This window comes from Salmo salar, chromosome ssa21, assembly GCF_905237065.1.
Source record: "Salmo salar chromosome ssa21, Ssal_v3.1, whole genome shotgun sequence".
In the NCBI taxonomy this organism is placed as follows: domain Eukaryota; kingdom Metazoa; phylum Chordata; class Actinopteri; order Salmoniformes; family Salmonidae; genus Salmo; species Salmo salar.
In genome coordinates, this window is record NC_059462.1 from 6,834,399 (window position 1) to 6,853,501 (window position 19,103).

Consider the following 19,103-nt stretch of genomic DNA (forward strand, 5'->3'; position numbering starts at 1 on the left):
ATTGTTTTCCTGTAGTCAACCCTTCAATCAGAAATTGGGAGAACACTCGTTTAGAATGCCTGAAGCTTTAACAGTATGTGTTTGTGAACATTGATTGGCCTACTTAAACATTGGGAGTATTTTGTTTCTAATACAGATTATTTTATGTTTCCGTCTCTTACAATCAAAGGATAGTATGCCTGTAACTCAATGCTCTGCTTTTTCCAATGGAAAAATCTTTCTTTAGGGCCAAATTTGAGCAAATTCTCAAATGTACTACAGAAAATCATGCGATTAATCGATTTACATATTTAAATCGTTAGACAGCTCTTATAATTACTGCAACTGAGCAATCAAGTTTGGAAAATAAATGGCCTAGTTCATCAATTAAACACTTAGTCGTATCAAAAGGCAGTGTCCTGTAGGTCTTATAAAATAAGCTTTAAAGACTATCGGAGTAACTTGGAACCACATAAATGGTAACCGAGTTTTCAAACAGGACAAAACACCATCAACACGACACCCTCATACAGCAAAGAGAGAAACTAAACAGCTTAATATCAATGCACACTCAACCATCCATGTTGGAGGTGGAGCTAGAGTAGAGCTAAAAGATGATGATGCAGAAGGATGGGTATGTTTATTTCCAGACCCCTAACCCACACCCCTAGGCACTTCATGTAGATTCAAAAAAGTCAGATAGGTATAAGCAATATGTTAGAAGCTAAACCTTACCAATTGATATGCCAGGGATTTTGTTGTTGTTGACATATTGCCGATACTTTTTTTTATTTTACATTTTTATTTAACCTTTATTTAATTAGGCAAGTCAGTTAAGAACAAATGCTTATTTACAATGACGGCTTACTCCGGCCAAACCCCAACAACGCTGGGCCAATAGTGCGCTGTCCTATGAGACTCCCAATCACGGCCAGATGTGATACAGCCTGGATTCGAACCAGGTACTATAGTGACGCCTCTTGCACTGAGATGCAGTGCCTTAGGCTGCTGCACCACTCGGGAGCCCAAGCCTTTCAGATAATATCCAAGCCTTTCAGATCATAACAAGTTTCTAGAAGGATTGGGGCAAGAGGGGTAGGGTCTAGAGGGGCGGGGGTAGGGTCTGGAGGTGTAGGGACTAGAGGGGCTAGTGTTTAGGTGGGTAGGGGCTATAGGGATTGTTTCGGGAGGAGGCCTTACGCTGCTGGAGGTCTGGTAGATTATTTGTCCTGGTGGGCCGGGTGGGCCTGGTGGTCCAGGCTGTCCGTTTCCATCGCGACCAGTTTCACCCTAAAAACCAGACCGAAGAGAACCTCAGCCTTTAGTGACAAAGAAATGCTGGCACAGAATCCCTACGCTTCATGGTACTGGGTGGAAGTTGCCCCTAATAACTGACACAGGGTCATAGATTTTCTCATCCGCCTGATGGTTAATTGCTAAACACATTGATTTTCCTGGTAGCTAGTTCCATTTTTGGTACACAATATCTGTGTTAAATTGTCTTGCTTTAGGCATGTAATTGAACTTTTATTATGTCCCTTGAATTACATTTTAATTCCTGGAAAATGTGAAAAAACTCACTCTTTCTCCTCTGTCCCCCTTTTGTCCCTGCAAAATGAAAGGGGAACCAAACAGAAAAACATACATTTGTGAGAAAAAGTCCATTATTTAGAAAAAGGATGTCCATAAATTAAATTTCAGTTCCTTCTCTGAGCTGACTTGCTGAAGATTGAACCCCAACCTTGTCCCCCACTTTGATTTTTAATCGTTGTCTTTGTGTGCAAAAACAGATCAAATCTAGACAGGCTTTCATTTTCAGCCCAGCTGCACTACAAACCAGTCACATGTAATCAGCTAATCATGACCTTCAGTCTGGATCAGAAAACCCTGCACAACCAGCAGGTCTCCAGGACCGACCTGAATTGGTGTTCCTAGATAGCTAGCTAACGCTAACTACATGACTCAGAACCCTTATGTAGATATTGTGAGGTGGGTGGAGGGAAGCTGGTTCTGACATACATTAGGTCCAGGGAAACCGTCCAACCCTGGTCGGCCATCTCTTCCTTGTAGTCCTTCACTTCCCTTCTCGCCAGGAGCACCAGGGAAACCAGGCTTTCCCTAACGAGTGAAATACAAACCACAAGCTAAATTGAAACTGATCACACAAGAGGAGGAATTAATGTTAGAATATTGAGATGGATTGCATTGTATTTGTGTCTAAACTTTTTATTTAATGATTTGTATTTTTTCTTAAATGAAATTATATAAAATTAAACCAAAGTAAAGCTCATACCGGTAGGCCAGGGATGCCAGTAGTACCCTGAAAGTGAACAGAATAAAAGTGGAATCAGTGAGAGAATCTATTAAAATGGCAGAATCAAAACATACAGTATATACTGTATCTAAAATTCAACGCCAGCTGCAGAGGACACCCACCTGTCGCCCGTCTGGCCCTCGGGCTCCAGGAACCCCATTGGCCACTCCCACACCAGAGCCTTCCATGTCATCCTTCACACATAGGGATAGGAAGGAAGGAGAGAAAGAGACCGAGACAGAGGTCATGAGCTCAGAGGTCATGGATTGTTTCACATGGACTTACTCAGGAAACTGCCCATTTCAACAGAACCTTCAATCCAAAAAGAAAGTTCAAGCGAACAACCTTGAATTTGGACAAAAATATTATTACCAAAAACTGCCAAGGACCACCCAGCAAAACAACAACCAGCAGAAAAAGCACAGCAAAACCCCAAAAATACCACCAAACCTACAACTGAGAGAGTAGATGTTCAATCTGTAGCTACTTCCAAGGCCAAGAAGTAAGAGAAAGATGTTACAATAATCTCTAGATATATTACTATAAGATACCTAAATGCTTAGTTAGGACAGGACAGACATCCTGGCAGCAACTTCCATTTTCAGTGAGGTGCGAAGTGAGAGGTGTGAATGACCTTGAATACAACAATGCCAGCAGAACACAATCCCAACCCAAATGAAGAGGCCTCACACCCCTATGCAGAGGCCATCAAAGTGCAGTTCCCCACATAAAATGTTTTATCATGCACGTAAAATGTACAGAGATAAGCCCCTCCAGAGACACTATTTGCTGACTGATACAAGAATGGGAACGTAAGCAACCTCATCTTCCACACAGACGAGCCCCTGGCATGGCACAGGACAATAAGAGCACACTACTCCTCTGTCAATAGAAAGGGTATTAACCAAGGGTGGAAACTCAGAATACTGCACATTGAGGACATCGAGACAGCCTGTGTCAACCTGTACAAGTCTGGAACGGTAATGGTGAATGGAAACCTCAAACCTTTTTAGCAGGACTTTTACAGGATCAAAGAGAGAGCATATGAAAATATATGAAAAACAATTCTCATTTAGAAGGCTAAAATGACATTGCTAACTTCACAAAAGTATTCTCATATTTAAACATATATTTTTTTACCACATTTAGGACGAACAAAGTTGAATTACTGTTTAACGGATGCCATGCCTTACTTTTATCCACATCCCGAAAAAAAATGCACTGTCCGCTCTCCCTTGAGGCTTTCCAAAATTGATGCGCAAGAGACCCAAAAAGCCTCAGATCACACGCTCAGAATATTATTCGAGCCTCGGATTGGACAGTGAAACACACACGCTCGCGTTTCATTTCTCTCTCATGCAGTCATGGCTGAAGCCAGCGCAAATTCCTACTATTTATGTGTCCAGGTTATGTGTCATTATAAACAAACAGTTGGTTAAATTCATGGTTAACCTGTTGGGTCTAGGGGGCAGCATTTGCACGTCTGGATAAAAAAAATGTACCCGATTTAATCTGGTTACTAATCCTACCCAGTAACTAGAATATGCATATACTTATTATATATGGATAGAAAACACTCTAAAGTTTCCAAAACTGTTTGAATGGTGTCTGTGAGTATAACAGAACTCATTTGGCAGGCAAAACCCTGAGACATTTTCTGACAGGAAGTGGATACCTGATGTGTTGTATTGACTTTAAACCTATCCCATTGAAAAACACAGGGGTTTAGGAATATTTTGGCACTTCCTATTGCTTCCACTAGATGTCACCAGCCTTTACAAAGTGTTTTGAGTCTTCTGGAGGGAGATCTGACCGAACAAGAGCCATGGAACGGTGATGTCCCATTAGACACCTGGCGCGCTACTTCATGTTGGGTACCCTCGTTCCAATACGTTATAAAAGACTATGCATTCGTCCACCTTGAATATTATTCATGTTCTGGTTAAAAAAGGCCCTAATGATTTATGCTATACAACGTTTGACATGTTTGAACGAACGGAAATATATTTTTTCCCCTCGTTCATGACGAGAAGTCCGGCTGGCTTACATCATGTGCTAACGAGACGGAGATTTTTGGACATAAATGATGAGCTTTTTTGAACAAAACTACATTCGTTATGGACCTGTGATACCTGGAAGTGACATCTGATGAAGAGAATCAAAGGTAATGGATTATTTACATAGTATTTTCGATTTTAGATCTCCCCAACATGACGTCTAGTCTGTATCGCAACGCGTATTTTTCTGGGCACAGTGCTCAGATTATTGCAAAGTGTGATTTCCCAGTAAGGTTATTTTTAAATCTGGCAAGTTGATTGCGTTCAAAAGATGTAAATCTATAATTCTTTAAATGACAATATAATATTTTACCAATGTTTTCTAATTTTAATTATTTAATTTGTGACGCTGACTTGACTGCCGGTTATTGGAGGGAAACGATTTCCTCAACATCAATGCCATAGTAAAACGCTGTTTTTGGATATAAATATCAACTTGATAGAACTAAAAATGCATGCATTGTCTAACATAATGTCCTAGGAGTGTCATCTGATGGAGATTGTAAAAGGTTAGTGTATCATTTTAGCTGGTTTTATGGTTTTGGTGACCCTGTCTTTGACTTGACAAAACATTACACACAACTCTTGTAAATGTACTGTCCTAACATACTTTAAATTTATGCTTTCGCCGTAAAACCTTTTTGAAATCGTAAAACGTGGTTAGATTAAGGAGATGTTTATCTTTCAAATGGTGTAACATAGTTGTATTTTTGAAAAATTTGAATTTTGACATTTATTTGGATTCAAATTTGCCGCTCTTGAAATGCACCTGCTGTTGATGGAGTGCACCACGGGTGGCACGCTAGCGTCCCACCTAGCCCCAAGAGGTTAATGCATCATTTTCAGATCTAAGTGATTAATAGACAAAACAACAAATGTCATTGAACCAATTCACTGGCCAGAGATTAGGGCATTCATCAGCAAAGACACAGTGCAAGCTGATAGTATTTTGGACAACCAAATTGAAGTCAAAATGATTGATGAAATTGAAGTGTGTCAGCTGGATGGTGATTTGCGATTCATAACTTTACCGGTACTACAAGTAGTAGTAGGCCAACCGATAACATCAAGACGGAATGAGTTTGAAGTGATGATGTGCTGCCGATAACAGCTAGTATGTACAGCAAAGTACATTGACAGTGGCACGCACACACTTCGTGCAGATCAGCAGCTCCACAATGATGTGATCGACTGTCTCCAAGGTGGGGGTTTTTCGTGGCAGCCAGACGAGACAATCGAATGACCCAGACCTGATCATGTATTTAAGGAAGCTGAATGGTAAACCACAATCCTCATTCCAGCCCTTTTGGGATGAAGTACAGAAGTATTTTAATGAATACACAGCTCAGGTCTCAGATCGCAGACATGGAGAGTACTTGTACTTACCTTTTTCTATATCAGTTGAGAACTTGCGTGACACAGTGGAAAAGGGGCTTCCACCAGAAACTAAAATCCCATCAATACAGTGGCTAAGACTGCAATTTACACCTAAGAATCCATGCTCCTGTCTGCTCTCCAGTACACAGAAAGGCTTGATATCAAGTTCATGGTCAAGTCTCGGGTGATAAAGAACATCAAGACTCAAAGTTTGTTGCAGTACAGTGGAAGTAAATTAAAGATTTTGCCTGCTTGTGGCACAAGGACTGTAAAATGTTGTGTGTGGATGATAAGGCAATCATCCCTGTCAATAGAACCTGGCCAGCCTATAGGGACCTGTAACAGAGGCAGACAGCCAAGCATTGCTCCTGTGAGTGGGCCAGTTCTAGCAGCTGTTAGAAGAGGCCGACCCAAATCAACACGTTTGCCGCAGGAGAGGCAGACGGAGCGGCCTACTGGTCAGACTTAGAAGGCGAACACACCATCCACCGCTTCCGAACATATTACTCGCCAATGTCCAATCTCTAGACAACAAGGTGGACGAAATTAGTGCACGACTTGCCTTCCAGAGACATCAGAGATTGAAACATTCTCTGTTTCACGGAAACATGGCTCACTCGGGATATGTTGACAGAGTCGGTACAGACACCCGGTTCCTTCACGCATCGCGCCGACGAAGAAGGGCGGGGGTGTATGCCTTATGATTAATGACTCATGGTGTAATCATAACAACATAGAGGAACTAAAGTCCTTTTGTTCACCTGACCTAGAATTCCTTACAATCAAAGGACGACCGCATTATCTACCAAGATAATTCTCTTCTATTATAGTCACAGCCATGTATCTCACCCCCAAAGCAGATACCTTGACGGCCCTGAAATAACTTCACTGGACTCTATGTAAACTGGAAACCATAAATCCTGCGGCTGCATTTATTGTAGCTGGGAATCTTAACAAAGCTAATCTGAGAACAAGGCTTCCTAAATTCTATCAGCATTTCGAATGAGCGACACGAGCTGGTAGCCTTCTGGACAATTGCTACTCTAACTTCCGCGATGCATACAAAGCCCTCCCCCACCCTCCCTTCAGAAAATCTGATCATGACTCAATTTTGTTGCTCCCAGCCTATAGACAGAAACTAAAACAGGAATCGCCCGTGCTCAGGTCTATCCAATGCTGGTCTGACCAATCGAAATTCCACGCTTCAAGATTGCTTCGATCACGTGGAATGGGATATGTTCCAGGTAGCCTCAGACAACAACATTGATGTATACGGTGAATAGGTGAGCGAGTTTATTAGCAAGAGCATCGGTGATGTTGTACCCATAGTGACTATTAAAACCTTCCCTAACCAGAAACTGTGGATTGATGGCAGCATTTGCACAAAACTGAAAGCGCGAACCACCACTTTTAATTTTGGCAAGGCGACTGGAAACTTGACCGAATACAAACAGTGTAGCTATTCCCTCCGCAAAGCAATCAAACAAGCAAAGCGTCAGTATAGAGACGCAATTCAACGGTTCAAACACGAGATGTACGTGGCAGGGTCTACAGTCAAAAACGGATTACAAAAAGAAAACCAGCCCCGTCGCGGACATCAACGTCTTGCTCCCAGACAAATTAAACAACTTCTTTGCTCACTTTGAGGACAATACAGTGCCACTGACAAGGCCCATTACCAAAGCCTGTGGGCTCTCCTTCACCGTGGCCAATGTGAGTAAAACATTTAAATGTGCTAACCCTTGCAAGGCTGCTGTCCCAGACTGCATCCCTAGCCGCATCCTCAGAGCATGTGCAGACCAGCTGGCTGGTGTGTTGACGGACATAATCAATCAATCCCTATCCCAGTCGGCTGTGCCCACATGCTTCATGATGGCCACCATTGTTCCTGTTCCCAAGAAAGCTAAGGCAACTGAACTAAATGACTATCGCCGCATAGCACTCACTTCTGTCATCATGAAGTGCTTTGAGAGACTAGTCAAGGATTATATCACCTCCACCCTACCTGATACCCTAGACCCACTCCAATTTGCTTACTGCCCCAATAGGTCCACAGACGATGCAATCACCATCACACTGCCCTATTCCATCTGGACAAGAGGAATATCTATGTAAGAATGCTGTTCATTGACAACAGCTCAGCATTCAACACCATAGTACCCTCTAAACTCATAATTAAGCTCGTGACCGTGGGTCTCGACCCAGCCCTGTGCAACTGGGTCCTGGATTTCCTGACGGGCCGCCCCCCCAAGTGGTGAGGGTAGGAAACAACATCTCCACCCCGCTGATCCTCAACACTGGGGCCCCACAAGGGTTCTCAGCCTTCTCCTGTACTCCCTGCACACCCACGACTGAATGGCCATGCACACCTCCAACTCAATCATCAAGTTTGCAGATGACACTACAGTGGTAGGCTTGATTACCAACAACGACGAGACGGCCTACTCGGGAGGATGTGAGGGCCCTCGGAGTGTGGTGTCAGGAAAACAACCTCTCACTCAACGTCAACAAAACAAAGGAGATGATCGTGGACTTCAGGAAACAGCAGAGGGTGCACCCCCCTATCTACATCGACAGGACCGCAGTGGAGAAGGTGGAAAGCTTCAAGTTCCTTGGCGTACACATCATTGACAAACTGGATTTAATAAAGGTATCACTAGCCACTTTAAATAAAGCCACTTTAAAAATGTCTACATATCCTATATTACTCATCTCATACGTTGAAGTCGGAAGTTACATACACCTTTGCCAAATTCCTGACATTTAATCAGAGTAAAAATTCCCTGTCTTAGGTCAGTTAGGATCACCACTTTATTTTGAGAATGTGAAATGTCAGAATAATAGTATAGAGAATGATTTATTTCAGATTGTATTTCTTTTATCACATTCCCAATGGGTCAGAAGTTTACATACACTACAATTAGTATTTGGTAGCATTGTCTTTAAATTGTTTAACTTTTTGGGTAGCCTTCCACAAGCTTCCCACAATAAGTTGGGTGAATTTTGTCCCATTCCTCCTGACAGAGCTGATGTAACTGAGTCAGGTTTGTAGGCTTCCTTGCTCGTACACGCTTTTTCAGTTCTGGCCACAAATGTTCTATGGGATTGAGGTCAGGGCTTTGTGATGGCCATTCCAATACCTTGACTTTGTTGTAATTAAGCCATTTTGCCACAACTTTGGAAGTATGCTTGGGGTCATTGTCCATTTGGAAGACTCATTTGCGACCAAGCTTTAACTTTCTAACTGATGTCTTGAGATGTGGCTTCAACATATCCACATAATTTACCATCCTCATGATGCCATCTATTTTGGGAAGTGCACCAGTGCCTCCTGCAGCAAAGCACCCCCAAAACATGATGCTGCCACCCCCGTGCTTCACGGTTGGGATGGTGTTCTTCGACTTGCAAGCCTCCCCCTTTTTCCTCCAAACATAACGATGGTCATTATGGCCAAACAGTTCTATTTTTGTTTCATCAGACCAGAGGACATTTCTTCAAAAAGTACAATCTTTGTCCCCATGTGCAGTTGCAAACCATAGTCTGTCTTTTTTATGGCGGTTTTGGAGCAGTGGCTTCTTCCTTGCTGAGCGGCCTTTCAAGTTATGTCGATATAGGGCTCGTTTTACTGTGGATATAGATACTTTTGTACCTGTTTCCTCCAGCATCTTCACAATGTCCTTTGCTGTTGTTCTGGGATTGATTTGCACCTTTCATATCAAAGTACGTTCATCTCTAGGAGACAGAACGCGTCTCCTTCCTGAGCGGTATGATGGCTGCGTGGTCCCATGGTGTTTATACTTGTGTACTATTGTTTGTACAGATGAACGTGGTAACTTAAGGCATTCGGGAATTGCTCCCAAGGATGAACCAGACTTGTGGAGGTCTACAATTTGTTTTCTGAGGTCTTGGCTGGTTTATTTTGATTTTCCTATGACGTCAAGCAAAGAGGCACTGAGTTTGAAGGTAAGCCTTGAAATACATCCATAGGTACACCTCCAATTGACTCAAATGATGTCAATTAACCTATCAAAAGCTTCTAAAGCCATGACAGCATTTTCTGGAATTTTCCAAGCTGTTTAAAGGCACAGTCAACTTAGTGTATGCAAACATCTGACCCACTGGAATTGTGATACAGTGAATTATAAGTGAAATAATCTGTCTGTAAACAATTATTGGAAAAATGACTTGATCATGCACAAAGTATATGTCCCAACCGACTTGCCAAAACTCTAGTTTGTTAACAAGAAATTTGTGGAGGTGAAGGTGTAAACTTAGCAATAGGAAACATGAACAGTACATTTGAGTATCAGCTAACATATAAACATTTTATTCAAGCATAAAACCTTAACATGAGAAATGGTTTGATGAAGAATGCAAAAACCTTAGAAAGAAATGTAGAAACCTATCCAACCAAAAACACAGACCCAGAAAATCTTAGTTTACGCCTTCACTATGAGGAAAAACTAAAACATTCCAAAAATACACTAAGAAAAAAGAAGGATCAGCATGTCAAAATGTCAGCATGTCAGAAAACAGCTCAATGTGATTGAAGAATCCATAGAATCAAATCCATTCTGGGAACACACTAAACAAAAATGTAGATGTATGGATAAATATACTTCTCCAACCTTTTTTGGCCATATAACAAAGAACCAAGAACAAAAACATGATAATTTACAAACCTTCACAACATTATCCTCAATTCTAGGATCTTCCCCAATATTTGGAACCAAGATCTGGTCACCCCAATCCACAAAAGTGGAGACAAATATGACCCCAATAATTATTGTGGAATCTGTGTCAACAGTAATCTACAAAAAATTGTCTGCAGTATCAACAGCAGACTCCAAAATGTCCTCAGTGAAAACAATGTCCTTCTTACCAAAATACTGTACAACAGACCACGTATACAGCCTGCACACCAATTGACAAACAAACCAAAACAAAATCATCTCATGCTTTGTTGATTTTAAAGAAGCTTTTTACTCAATTTGGCATGAAGGTCTGCTATACAAATTGATGGAAATCTGTGTTGGAAGAAAAACATATGACATTATAAAATAAATGTCCACAAACAGCAAGTGTGCAGTCGGCAAAAAATACTGATTTATTTCCTTAGGGCTGTGGGGTGAGACAGGGATGCACCTTGAGCCACACCCTCTTCAACATGTATATCAATGAATTGGCGAGGGCACTAGATTAGTCTGCAGCACCCGGCCTCACCCTACTGGACTCGGAAATCAATTGCCTACAGTTTGTTGATGATCTGGTGCTTCTGTCCCAACCATGGTGGGTCTACAGCAGCACCTAGGTTTTCTGCACAGATTCTGTCAGACTTAGGCTCTGATAGTGAAGCCCAAAGAAACAATGCTCCAAAACAAGTACATTTGCCAGGACAACAAATACTAATTCTATCTAGACACTGTTGCCCTAGAGCACACAAATAATTATATCTACCCCAGTCTAAACATCAACACCACATGTAACTTGCACAAGGCTGTGAAAGAACTAATTGACAAGGCAAGTAGAGCCTTCTATGCCATCAAAAGGAAAATAAAACTCAACATTCCAATTACGATCTGGCTAAAAATACTTCAACCAGTTAAAGAACCCATTTCTATATGGTTGTGAGGTCTGGGGTCTACTCACCAACCAATAATTATTCACAAAATGGGACAAACCCCGAATTGGAATTCTGCAAAAATATACAACACAAAACAATGCATGTAGAGCAGAATTAGGACTATACCCGCTAGTTATCAACATCCAGAAAATAGCTGTCAAATTCTATAACCACCTAAAAGGTTGCGATGCCCACACATTCCACCACAAAGCCCTCACCTACAAAGAGATTAACCTAGAGAAAAGTCCCCTCAGCCAGCTGGTTCTGGGGCTCTGTTTAAACACAAACAGACCCCCATGCCAGCAACACAATTAGACCAACCAAATTATGAGAAAGCAACCAAAACACAGAGCAAATTGGAATGCTATCTGATCCTAAACAGAAAGTTCACAGTGGCATAATACCTGACCACTGTGACTGACCCAAAATGAGAAAATATTTGACTATGTACAGACTCATTGATCATAGCCTTGCTACTGAGTGAGGTCGCCATATGCAGACCTGGCTCTGAAGAGAAGACAGGATATGTGCCTACTGTCCACAAAATTAGGTGGAAAGTGAGCTGCACTTCTTAACCTCCTGCCAAATGTATAACCACATTAGAGCCACATATTTCCCACAGATCACACAGACCCACAAAGAATTTGAAAACAAATCCAACATTGATAAACTTCTATATCTGTTAGGCGAAATACCACAATGTGCAATCACAGTAGCAAGATTTGTTGCCCGTTGCCATGAGAAAAGAGCAACGAGTGGAGCACAAACAACATTGTAAATACCACCAATATCTATGTTTATTGATCTTCCCCCACTATTTGTACTACAACTACTTGCATATTGCTAAAACACTGTACATAGCTGAAAATATAACACTTGAAATGTCTTTATCTTTTTGAGTTTACTGTTACTTTCTAATAGTTTTTGTTGATGTTGTTAAATTAGTTTCTTCTCACTTCTGTTTATTTCACTTGCTTGGCAATGTAAACATTTGTTTCCCATGCCAAATAAGCCCGTTTGAATTTAATAAAAAAATGTAGAGCGCTCGCAAGAGAGCGAGAGTGCAAGAGAAAGAGAGCGAGGCTAAGAACCGAATCCTGACATTAGAACCACATGCCTCATATTGACTCCGGGATGCTGGGATTCTAGGCAGAATTCCTCTGTCCAGTGTCAGTTTTTTTGCCCATCTTAATCTTTACTTTTTATTGCCCAGTCTGAGATAAGTATTTTTCTTTGCAACTCTGCCTAGAAGGCCAGCATCCCGGGGTCGTATCTTCACTGTTGACGTTGAGACTGGTGTTTTGCGGGTACTATTTAATGAAGCTACCAGTTGAGGACTTGAAGGCATCTGTTTCTCAAACTAGACATTCTAATGTACTTGTCCTCCTGCTCAGTTGTGCATCGGGGTCTCCCAGTCCTCTTTCTATTCTGGTTAGAGCCCGTTTGCACTGTTCTGTGAAGGGAGTAGTACACAGCAAAGACCCAAACGGTGTTCCATAGAAATCCTGGTTGAGAATGAAACAACGGAACAACGGAACAAATGAACAACGAAACAGCACAGCAAGTAAATTAAAGAAATAGGTTTAGATTATGTTTTACTGGTAATGGGGACATACATAAATGCCAACAAAATAACTTTTTGGTCAGTGTTTGTGTGTGTAACCTTTATTTAACTAGGCAAGTCTGTTAAGAACAAATTCTGAATTACAATGATGGCCTACCCCGGGAAAACCCGGACGACACCGGGCCAATTGTGCGCCGCCCTATGAGACTACCAATCACAGCCGGATGTTATACAGCCTGGATTCGACCCAGGGATTGTAGTGATGCCTCTTACACTGAGATACAGTGCCTTAGACCGCTGCGTCCATGTGTGTGTGTTAACTATTTAACTGTACTAGAATGCTTAAAAGGCAGCTGAAATTTTAAATATCGGTTATCTGCATTGTTTTTTTTGTCAAGGAAAATATTGGATATCGGTATCGGCCAAAATGTCATATAGGTGCATCACTACCAAAAACTATTGTTGAACTAAAACTGATCAATAAAATGTAAATCTGAATGTTGACGCAGCATTCTTTTAACACTGGGTAATGTTTACAGATTGTTTGACAAGCTAGTGAGATTCTTGTGATACTACGAAACACTCAGTATTAACATTGGGCATTGGTAATCATGCATCGGTAAGACCATTGAGATAGGGAAACCCATCTCTTATTGGACTCACAAAGCCAGCGTGATAGCTTGGTCCGGGGGGTCCTGGTGGCCCGGGTTGTCCCACTGGTCCCATTGGTCCAGGAAGGCCAGCCAATCCGCCCTGTCCTGGCTGACCAGGGATGCCAGTCAATCCCTGTGCACCCTGTGGAATGGGATGAAGGTCAAGATTTAAAAAACAGTCATTATCATATTGATGAGCCATTGTTCCATTTGTTGGCTATTTTACAGAATCTGAGTAGGTATCCATTGTCATCCATTATCAGTAATATGCAAAGAATAAGATCCAATCCACACACTACACTCTGAAAAAAGGGTTAAAAAAATGGTTCTTCGGCTGTCTCCATAGGATAACTATTTTTGGTTCCAGTTAGAACCCATTTTGGTTCACGGTAGAAACCTTTTGGGTTCCATGTAGAACCCTCTGTGGAAATAAATATGTATTCAAAGGGTTCTCTTATGGGGACAGCCAAACAACCCTTTTAGGTTCTAGATTGCACCTTATTTTCTAAGAGTGTACTAGTAGGACACACTTCACACAGGTATTAATCACATTGTAGGGCAATCAAAGCAACATTAGAACCCGATGGTCACTCTGACAGAGCTCCAGAGTTCCTCTGTGGAGATGGGAGAACCTTCCAGAAGAACAACCTTCACTGCAGCACTCCACCAATCAGGCCTTTATGGCAGAGTGGCCAGACGGAAGCCACTCCTCAGTAAAAAAGGCACGTGACAGCCCACTTGGAGTTTGCCAAAAGGCACTTAAAGACCATGAGAAACAAGATTATCTGGTTTGATGAAACCAAGATTGAACTCTTTGGCCTGAATGACAAGCGTCACGTCTGGAGAAAACCTGGTACCATCCCTATGGTGAAGCGTGGTGTTGGCAGCATCATGCTGTGGGAGGGCAGGGACTGGGAGAGTAGTCAGATTGTGGGAAAGATGAATGGAGAAAAGTACAGATATCCTTGATGAAAACCTGCTCCAGAGCGCTCAGGACCTCAGACTGGGGCGAAGGTTCACCTTCCAACAGGACAACGACCATAATCACACAGCCAAGACAACGCAGGAGTGGCTTCGGAACAAGTCTCTGAATGTCCTTGAGTGGCCCAGCCAGAACCCGTAATTGAACCTGATCGAACATCTCTTGAGAGACCTGAAAATGGCTGTGCAGCGACGAGCCCCATCCAACCTGACAGAGCTCGACAGGATCTGCAGAGAAGAATGGGAGAAACTCCCCAAATACAGGTGTGCCAAGCTTGTAGCGTCATATCCAAGAAGACTCTAGGCTGTAATCACTGTCAAAGGTGATTTAACAAAGTACTGAGTAAATGTTCTGTACTGAGGAGTGGCTTCCGTCTGGCCACTCTACCATAAAGACCTGATTGGTCGAGTGCTACAGAGATGGTTGGGCTTCTGGAAGTTTCTCCTGTCTCAACAGAGGAAATCTGGAGGTCTGTCAGTGTGACCATCAGGTTCTTATTCACCTCCCTGACCTCCCATTTAAGAATGATGGAGGCAACTGTGTTCTTGTGGACCTTCCATGCTGCAGAAATGTTTTGGCACCCTTCCCCAGATCTGTGCCTCAACACAACCCTGTCTCGGAGCTCTGCGGACAATTCCTTCGTCCTCATGGGTTGGGTTTTACTCTGACATGCACTGTCAACTCTGGAACCTTATATAGACAGGTGTGTGCCTTTCCAAATCAAGTCCATTCAATTGGATTTACCACAGGTGGACTCCAATCAAGTTGTAGAAACATCTCAAGGATGATCAATGGAAACAGGATGCAGCTGAGCTCAATTTCGAGTCTCATAGCAAAGGGTCTGTATACTTATGTAAAAAAGGTATGTTTTTCTTATTTTTATAAATGTGCAAAAAAATTAAAACCTGTTTTCGCTTTGTCATTATGAGGTATTGTGGGGTAGATTGATGAGGGTAAATAATGTTTTTATTCATTTTAGAATAAGGCTGTAACGTAACAAAATGTGGAAAATGGGAAGTGGTCTGAATACTTTCCGAACGCACTGTATGGATGATTTATAAAGCCAGGCACATTTAACAGTTAGGCTGTTGATTATAGACATAAATAAGTTGGGGTTTCCTCTCTCCTTTAATTTTCTTAGACAATTAAGGCAAAGGCTGTTTTCTCGTCTCCTAAGGCCGCTGCGTTGTTCTCAACACCAATATACTGGGTAACTTTGATATTATGCACATAGCAACATGGTCTAGGAAAAGGTGCCTATTCAACAGAGCACTGATATTTCAGAACCGCAGACAGCGACCGCTATCCAAAGCGGAAGAAAGCCCATTTGTTATAAAATGTTTCATTAGTGTTGCACCATTGTTCTTATGTGATATAACTATATTCAATTTCAGTAGCATGTGTCAGAGTAATGGACTGTGCCATCCTCACAGCCTCCACAATAGATTAGTCCACTCAGACAGGCACGAATCAGACAGGTGTCTTGTACACAATTATTTAAAAAAAAATTTGGCTACTGCTCGACTAAAGAAATCTCAGTCAACCAACAGCATTTCGACCAAATAATCGACCAGTCAACGAAATTGGGTCAGCACTACAGTTCATACACACATGCTAAATTGATTCATTTTAGGTATTCCACAAACTTAACATGGTTTTAAAACTACATTTAGTACAGCACAAAATCAAGGGTCACCAACTCTGGTCTTGGAGAGCTACTGGGTGTGCAGGCATTTGGAATAAAATTCAGGTGAAGTGTGAGTAAGATAAACCTGGGTCGTGTTCATTAGGGCACCCAACATATATATTTTTTTAACCTTTTACAAGTGAAGTTCAGGAAGCCCCTCCCTGTTTCAGTCTGTTTGGTGCCTAATGAACACAACCATGCCTTAGAGACACAGAAAGTCCACATTCCCAATCCTGGGGACCTGGTACCTGGTACCTGCTGCATATTGGCAGGTCTAGGGGAGGAAGATGACGAACAGTAAGACAATAACAGGTTGGAGAGATAGCTAGGAAGGTAGGAGGGGGAGCTTTGCTGGATGAAAAAGAGGAATAGAGCAAAAGCTTGAGCCCTTGCAGAATACTGTATGTTTTCAAATCTGACTTCTGTGTTTTCAATGGAGTCTTTGACAAAGTAAAGTAAAAGGCTCGGTACCCACCTTTGCGCCGACTGCTCCCAGAAGACCGAGTTCACCTGGATCACCCTGTAGAGGGGGAATTTTTTAATGTTTTCATTTCACATTTATTTAACCAGGTAGCCCAGTTGAGAACAAGTTATCATTTACAACTGCAAGATAAAGCAAAAGCAGTGCAACAAAAACAACAACACAGCGTTATACATGGGAAAAACAAACGTACAGTCAATAACACAATAGAAAAGTCTGTATCCAGTGTGTGCAAATGAAGTAAGGAGGTAAGGCAATAAATAGGCCATAGTGGCGAAGTAATTACAATTTAGCAGTTAACATTGGAGTGAGAGATGTGCAGATGAGGATGTGCAAGTAGAAATACTGGTGTGCAAAAGAGCAGAAAAACAAATATGGGATGAGGTAGGTAGTTGATTGGATGGGCTATTTACAGATGGGTTGTGTACAGCTGCAGTGATCGGTAAGCTGCTCTGATGCTTAAAGTTAGTGAGGGAGATATGAGTCTCCAACTTCAGTGATTTTTGCAATTCGTTCCAGTCATTGGCAGCAGAGAACTGGAAGGAAAGGCGGCCAAAGAAGGTATTGGCTTTGGGGATGACCAGTGAAATATACCTGCCTGGAGTGTGTGCCATGGGTGGGTATTGCTATGGTGATGAGTGAGCTGAGATAAGGCGGAGCGATACCTAGCAGAGACTTATAGATGACCTGGAGCCAGAGGTTGACCGACGAATATGTAGCAAGGACCAGCCAACGAAAGCATACAGGTCGCAGTGGTGGGTAGTATATGGGGCTTTGGTGACAAAACGGATGGCACTGTGATAAACTGCATCCAATTTGCTGAGTAGAGTGTTGGAGGCTATTTTGTAAATGACATCGCCGAAGTCAAGGATCGGTAGGATAGTCAGTTTTACGAGGGTATGTTTGGCAGCATGAGTGAAGGAGGCTTTGTTGCGAAATAGGAAGCCGATTCTAGATTTAATTTTGGATTGGAGATGCTTAATATGAGTCTGGAAGGAGAGTTTACAGTCTAGCCAGACATCTAGGTATTTATAGTTGTCCACATATTCTAAGTCAGAACCGTCCAGAGTAGTAATGCTACTCGGGCAGGCGGGTGCGGGCAGCGATTGGTTAAAGAGCATGCATTTAGTTCTACTTGTATTTAAGAGCAGTTGGAGGCCACGGAATGAGTGCTGTATGGCATTGAATCTCGTTTGGAGGTTTGTTAACACAGTGTCCAAAGAAGGGCCAGATGTATACAGAATGGTGTTGTCTGCGTAGAGGTAGATCAAGGAATCACCTGCAGCATTCGATGCTACTGCAGTACACCACATGATGTTTTGTGCTGGTCAGGGGGAGTCAAGTCTGGAGTGAACCAAGGGCTATATCTGTTCTTAGTTCTACATTTTTTGAAAGGGCATGCTTATTTAAGATGATGAGGAAAGCACTTTTAAAGAACAACCAGGCATCCTCTACTGACGGGATGAGGTCAATATCCTTCCAGGATACCCGAGCCAGGTCGATTAGAAAGGCCTGCGTGCAGAAGTGTTTTAGGGAGCATTTGACAGTGATGAGTGGTGGTCGTTTGACCGCGGACCCATAATGGACGCAGGCAATGAGGCAGTGATCGCTGAGATCCTGGTTGAAAACAGCAGAGGTGTATTTCGAGGGCAAGTTGGTCAGGATGATATCTATGAGGGTGCCCATGTTTACGGATTTGGGGTTGTACCTGGTAGGTTCATTGATCATTTGTGTGAGATTGAGGGCATATAGTTTAGATTGTAGGATGGCCGGGGTGTTAAGCATATCCCAGTTTAGGTCACCTAACAGTACGAACTCTGACGATAGATGGGGGGCAATCAATTCACATATGGTGTCCAGGGCACAGCTGGGAGCTGAGGGGGGTCTATAACAAGCATTAACAGTGAGGGACTTTTTCTGGAGAGATGGATTTTTAAAAGTAGAAGCTCGAACTGTTTGGGCATAGACCTGGATAGTATGACAGAACTCTGCAGGCTATCTCCACAGTAGATTGCAACTCCGAATGTAGAGGTGATCAACTTGAATTGATCCCATTCAAGTCCCATAGGTACTTATCTTCAGAAAACAATCAATGATGCCATTTGGTTATGACACAAGAAGCCATGATGAAGAGATGGAAAGAACTTGATCATTAGAATCATTTGTGTTTTTTCAGTCACCTTCTCGCCCCTGGCCCCTGCAACTGCTGGGCGACCATCAGTACCAGGTGGGCCGGGTAACCCCTACAAAGCACAAGTTTAGGACTTAATATTATGTTTATTAACTTAATCATCATCATAATCATTACACTTTGCACACTGTATCAGCAGTATGTTGGGTCAATTGATTACTCATACAGTCCTTTCACTGCGAATGGGTCACCTTC

The 19,103-nt window shown here is 42.3% G+C and overlaps 1 protein-coding gene across 3 annotated transcripts in view; it reads right to left on the reverse strand.

Annotated features, from left to right (window-relative positions):
- LOC106581675 (collagen alpha-1(XVIII) chain) overlaps positions 1–19,103 on the reverse strand; it is a 210,717-nt gene that overhangs the window by 32,316 nt on the left and 159,298 nt on the right. For all 3 annotated transcript variants that reach the window (XM_014163884.2, XM_014163883.2, XM_014163882.2), the window contains 8 exons: positions 18,898–18,960; positions 16,712–16,756; positions 13,578–13,709; positions 2,416–2,487; positions 2,273–2,299; positions 1,999–2,097; positions 1,561–1,587; positions 1,180–1,269 (listed from right to left, as the gene is read on the reverse strand). In XM_014163884.2, the coding sequence (XP_014019359.1) occupies positions 1,180–1,269; positions 1,561–1,587; positions 1,999–2,097; positions 2,273–2,299; positions 2,416–2,487; positions 13,578–13,709; positions 16,712–16,756; positions 18,898–18,960 (555 nt within the window). The remainder of the gene's footprint in view (positions 1–1,179; positions 1,270–1,560; positions 1,588–1,998; positions 2,098–2,272; positions 2,300–2,415; positions 2,488–13,577; positions 13,710–16,711; positions 16,757–18,897; positions 18,961–19,103) is intronic.